This window comes from Bombus impatiens, unplaced genomic scaffold, assembly GCF_000188095.3.
Source record: "Bombus impatiens unplaced genomic scaffold, BIMP_2.2 scf_1990, whole genome shotgun sequence".
Taxonomy (NCBI): Eukaryota; Metazoa; Arthropoda; class Insecta; order Hymenoptera; family Apidae; genus Bombus; species Bombus impatiens.
The window spans coordinates 36,047-42,524 of NT_178409.1; the positions used below are offsets into that span (position 1 = coordinate 36,047).

General features: G+C 41.7%; 1 protein-coding gene across 1 annotated transcript; it reads left to right on the top strand.

Moving 5' to 3' along the window:
- Nucleotides 1-301: 301 nt before the first annotated feature.
- On the top strand, nt 302-5,309 carry LOC100747744. The gene is made up of 4 exons (XM_012392956.3): nt 302-429; nt 1,703-1,895; nt 2,686-2,978; nt 3,850-5,309. The coding sequence occupies exons 1-4, from the start codon at nt 421-423 to the stop codon at nt 4,303-4,305; spliced, it is 951 nt and encodes a 316-aa protein (XP_012248379.1). The 5' UTR covers nt 302-420; the 3' UTR covers nt 4,306-5,309.
- The last annotated feature ends 1,169 nt before the right edge of the window (nt 5,310-6,478 follow it).

The window sequence follows — 6,478 nt, forward strand, 5'->3', positions numbered from 1 at the left end:
CGAGCCGACTCGGGTTCAAAAGGTGGCGTTGGAATGGCATCCGGTCTAGAAAACGAGCATCCCCGGGCTGGAATGCGCGCGAGATCGACGCCTCCTACCATAGCCAATAAACATTGATTTATCGGCCTGGAAATCGAACTCGGGGTGATTTGTGTTGCGATGGCCGCGAATGCTTCGAGCTGGTTCGCCGACGGTGTCCCACAGGGACCTATAGGACCTCGTAGCATCCTGTAGGAGCTCGTAGTAGGGCCCTGACCACCGCGTCTACATGGTGGGAGACACGGCGTACGCCAGGCTATATAAGAAGACGTGCGCCGCTGCTTACACTCTCGTAACGTAACCGTTAGCCGAGCCACGCCGCGCCGGGATTTACCTCTTGCCGAGACCGATTCTTCACAACCTGTTCTGCATACCACGAACATGATACTCGTGAGTGCATTATGCATATATTTGTTCTCGATTTTACTTACGGGCGGAACGATCGGCCATAAGTTTTACCTTCTTTTCTTGTCAAGTATTTGTCTGTGCTTTCCCACAGGATCCATCTCAAATGGAATTTTTTACGCGTAAATCTTTCGTAAATATCGTGGAAATAAAATAATCGTGGAAAGAGTGCGAGTAAGCGACAACGACTACGACTGCGATCGGGGTCGGAAATTGGTGGATGAAGCGCAAGTGTTCGCGCCAGACGCCCTACTAAATGCTGGTAAACGTTTGCGTGGAATGCTGCCACCCCGTTCAACGTCGTGTTGCTCGACAAACTATCGCTAATCGAATCGCTTGTCAATCCATTAGTCGTTCCGCGGCTTCTTTCGATCAAGTGGAACCGACGCGACATTCGCTGCAATTTCCGTTGCTCGATTTTTGTTCTGCTTGCGTTTTTCTATTTTTCTACTTTCCTATCTTTTTCTATGATTTTAGAGACTTTTCCTGTGATTTTCTATGATTTATGATTTTAGATAGAGAAAAGAAAGAAATAGGCACGAAGGTTCGAGGATTTATCGATGTATAATAATCGTTGGAAGCATTTGTTCCTTATAGAGAAAACGCGATGCAGGAAATAAAGTAACATACAAAGGAGAGGCATAAACTTTGGAAATTTTATCGACTAGCTAAAAGAAGAAAATGGCCTATATCTCTGTTAAAAACCAATACATTCGTCGTTTGGTTAAGTAAAAACTTGTTAAGCGTTTTTCAAACGACGTGTTTTTCATTTTGTAAAATATGGGGAAGCACGGTAAAAATGATGAAAGCGCTGTTACGATTAATATTTGACTAGCTGATGGAAAATTGATGGAAATAGAGCAAAGATAAACCGGCAACGCTTACGCGTCGCTATCGCTATCGCTATCGCTATCGTCGTACCATGCGAAGCACGAGTGCATAGACCAGAATCGGATCCGATGAATTCATAATCACATGGAAGCAAATGTCCGTGTTTCGCGTGAACCGCAAAACTAGCTTATCGAGATCGTGCAATTCCATCGTAGTAGGTAGAACGCGCAACATGGATCTATAGTTTTTATAGTTATTAACAATAAGAATAGAAATCGCTAGTGTCAACAAATTAGGCAACGAGATTTTATTCCAAACTTTGTTCCTATAAAGTATCCTTTAGGCGTATTTTTGTAAAAGCGACTGGTCCATCTACTAATTCCTCTATTTCGTATATACGAAACATACAAGTTACTTTTTTTTTCAGATAATTCTGTTGAGTGCGATTTTCGGACGAATCTGCACGACTCCGATCGCGAACGTTTGGCTCGGTCCAATAGGATCTGTGACGCCGTTGAGGCAATACCACGTACAGGACGGATCCGGCGGATATCGTTACTCATTCACGGGACCCCATCACGCAAAATCGGAATCCAGTTCGAACGGCATCACGCGGGGCGGTAAGTCGTCGCGATTACCTTTGCCCGACGGTTGCTTCGATTGTTGGCGATTTCACCGTAAATGCTGTCCGAACCATCTGATCGTCGTCATGCCCGTTTTTAAGCACTGTCTTGAAATTGTCCCTAATTTTTCTCACATTCTCGCACAGATTCTATTTTATACTTTCGAGTTTAAGATTCGTTGGCAGAGTCTTCTAACTTTATTCGTCCATATCATTTTCTAATTATGATCTAACCCTTTTGTCTTTTGTCTTTCGATAACAATCGAGGTTTTTTGTAGTTTCCATAGAAATTGAGAAAAATCGCATCGCATTTTTTTTTTTTTATATATATAGCCTTATATTTCTTCTATAAATAAAATAAAACGGTTTATTCGTATCTGTCGGACGACTCGTGAAAGCACGCGAATGCCATACATTGCTTTCTCGAGCGTTTCGAGATAGACAGGATGGCCCACGTGCGCTTTACGATGATCGATGTGACGCAACCAACGCCCCTACGATAGATCCATCTTTGCTGCTTGAGTCTCTTAAGCAATGCCCGCCTTCTTCCTTTTCCCCCATCCTTTTCATCGTGTACGTTCCACCAACCAAGTACCACGACCGATCCTCTATCTCGTTTTCTATTCTAGTGCTAAATAAAAAATGCACCTTACTATACGTACGTTATTCGGCATTCGAATTGCGTTGTATTTTTTCTTCTTATCTTTTTCTAATATCATTCGATAGTAGCGAAACGTATATTTCCATGTATACAAGTGGATTTTCTATAGTAATTTCTGCTCGTTTAGGTTATTCGTATATCGACTCGAATGGCATTTTGCAAACAGTGACTTACACGGCGGACGATGAAAATGGATTCAGAGTGAGCGCCAGTAATTTACCACAGCCGCCGAAAAACGATGTTCGGGCGATTCAGGACAAGCCGCAAGCGAAGAAGAAGTCTCGCTCGGAGGAGCTACAAGAGTCGCGGCTGACAGATCGATCGAATTATCAGTCAAACATCCTGTCTTACGAGATCCTGCCACCTTATTTTAGCTTCGCGAACCATGACACGAGGAATTTAGCTGTTCGTGAAATCGCAGTGAGTGCACGTTCAATACGTTTTAAGGCGAGGGATAAAAACTATGAAAATTCGACGCGAAACTATTCCGTGTTTCCTAGAAACGATCGAGGAAAGTACGTTTTGAAAAGATCAAGTGTACGTAATTAATAGCGCACTCCGATCGTTTTTCTTTGCTATTAACTAATCTTTATTAATTTTGCTTGCTACTACTCGTTGCTACGTATTCGTACATGCTACATTCACCGCGATCTTAATAAGATGTATATAACGCGCGCAAAGATAAACACGAACGAAACCCTGCAAATATACGTTAACACGGCTGTTGTTTTCCGCGAGTGGTTTGTTGCACGTTAATAAAACCGAATATCGTTCAGCTGGCCGGCTTCGAGACAAGATAAGAGAAACGTTTGATAAAATTTGGTAATTTGTTGATTGGAAAACTAGCTGCAAGCGCAACCGGTGAATCTTCCTGTCTAAAAACACGATTACATATTCGTTTTATAAATTTGGATTTCAGTTTATACGAAATATCTTTTATCATTACGCGAGCATCGAGAACTGATAGTGAGAATTAACTTTTCTATTAATCTCGTAGAAACGACAATTGGGTGCAACTTTTTCTAAAATAATTGATCCATTGGGAAAACCATTGGACTCGAGCGTTTTATCTTCGGAATTACTGAAAGCACGCGGATTACCCTTATATCTCTTTATTTATCATCTTGTACGCGTGACGTATTTCAGTAAAGATTGCACGATCCTTTTAATCGGTAGCTTTAGCGTTGAAAAACCGACAGTTGCTATTTTACGAGACGAAAATTCTCTGTCTCAAATTTCAGCGAATTGACGTGCAAAGTTTCAAATCGCTAAAACCGTCATACCGTTTCAGCAAAACCCGAACAATCCATTCTTGCTGTCGAAATCGGAAGCTGAAAGGATCGAGGTGCCAAAGCCAGACCCGAGTCTCTCAAAGATATTGCCTTCGTCGACCATTTCCTCATCGCCATCGTCATCCATTCGATCCGATAGACAACGCAAGAACGAAGAACAATCATCTGTGGACACCATCCAGACGCCTGTAACTGTCCCTGCGCCCTATGTACTTCCGGTTTTACCGTACAGACTATTGCACAGCGCCCTCCACCACACTCAAGATTCTTTAGGCCAATACGATTACAGTTATACCGGAGACTCGAGCGCGAAAACAGAATCTAGATCTTTGGATGGGACGACCAGGGGTGCTTATAGCTATATCGATCCAAACGGGCTTCTGCAACAGGTTCATTACGTGGCAGATCATAATGGGTTTAGGGTCATGGCCACGAATCTGCCGCAAGCAAAGTAACCAACCGATCGAGTCGATCGTTGGTTGTTTTTTTTTATCGAGCAACCATCGGCTTGGGAAAATTGTACGATTCGTCTTGGCAAAGGAGCGGTGAATCGTCAGAGTTCTCGAATATTATAATTTCGTCCTTTTGGAACTCTAGGATTTTCGAACGACACAATTAGCGAAGTTCGACCGAAAGTTGGAAACGGAAGAATCGATTCTGACAAAATGGTAACGGAGCAAGATAATTGTCCTGCGATAGAAATAGAATTGAAAAAAAGAGCTTTTATCGCACAGTTCTTTTGACCTCTGTGAAAAATCCAAATTTTTCGTTACAAATCTACGCGCTGCTAAGAAAACTATAAAATCAACAACTTAAAGACATGAAAAATTCCTCCTCTACATGCCTATATTCGTATGATTCGTTTTCTCAGGCGTAACCAATTTTATCTTCTAACAGTCGCGTCTATCGAGATAAAAACAGCGTATGTCCAAGGAAGGGAAGTTGGGTTCGTTACAAGCTACTAACGATTGGTAGCCGCCTTTTCCTTTCTTTGTCAAAATAATAAAAGAAAAAAGGCAGAATAATCTTCGCATCGCGACGTTCGATCGAGAATTTCTGACGAAACGCGTTTCTTGCCGCGGGGGGGTTATTTCACCGGTGAGGGGATAATCGAACTTGACGAATGCCTTTCGAGTTCGTTCCACGCAACCGCGTCTGTCACACACCAACGAGAACGAACTTAATTCGCATTCGTTCTCTTTTCTCTTACACTTGCTTGTTCGTTAATAGTCGCAAGTAAATTAATTTACACGCGAATAAATCAGTCTACTTTTCATTTTCACTTAATTTCGGCTTATGTTTCACTCGATTCTTTATTTATTTTTAATACCTGTGTAATTTTTAAGTCTTTTATAGGTCTTTCAATAGGTCTTTCACTTTGGAACGAATCTTACACACAATCCAACAACCGAATAATCAAATCTTTGAAGAAAAAATTAAACGTTACATCGTAAACAGACTTGTACTACTTTATAAAAATCCCTTCCATCGTGTATCTGCGAAATAAGGAACGTCTCGAAGGAATCCGCTGTCTTAGCGATGAAAAATAAAACACGAATTGCAGCTGGTCCGGTTGCATCCGCACAGGGGTAGGTAATCGGTTTTTATAAAAGTTTTACGAAAGCAGGTCACCGCTTTGACTGGGTGAATTCGTTAATTTACTGGACAGCCGAATACTATCTGACCTGTCACGGGCCACCATCGATGGGATTTCGTGTCGAACGAATAATTTGCTTTGATCCACCGCATCACGGAATTAATTTACGACAACTACTCGATTAATTACTCGATTAATTATTCGACTGTGGAGTTTCCAGCGACTTTAGTTTTTAAACTCTGGTTTTTAAACATAATAAAACTATCGATGGGTGTTTCGCGTGGTTCCTACAGAGTACACAATGTTTCGGTAGTTACCGTACGGTCGATCGGCAGGACAGTGATACCGACAATGATCGACAAAAAGTAAATCGAAGGTATTCTCTGATACGTGTTTGATCAAGCCGTTTTTCCTACACACTTAACGGTATATATTCATTTTTAACACAACGTGAACATCATAGTACGTATTTGCATCGTTAAACAGCAGGAAATTAAATCGTAAGCAGTTGATATAAAAAAAAAAAAAAAAAAAAAGCCCGATAAAAGGACTAACGAAATTATTCGTCCAACTTGATAAACGAAAGAGGCGGGTTTTTACTCGTTTTATACTTTCTTCGATGTTCATGACGCTTTGCCGCTCGTGCCTCTCTCAACTTCCTCGTGTCTCGCGAATGGCAACCATGACCTACGTATACGTCGCGTCGGTGAGAAATTCGTGGATCACGCGAACGAAAGGTAAAAGACCGGACAACTGAGCGTGTCGACGATCTTTTAACCGTAAAACGCACGTTCCATTCTTCGTTCTCTCCTCCTTCGTCGACTAGTTTGTAAGTCGCTAAGCGGTCTTTGCCGAAACTGCTTTCGCTCCGTGTCCGCGATTACCTTCTTTCTTTATTTTCATTTTTTCGCATCATTATGAATTTCAAGCGATTGAAAAACGTAGTTTTTTTTTTAATTTCGAACGAAAATTGAAATAGATTCGATTGGAATAATTATTTAACGCATGGACGAACCAACGCGCGTTACGTA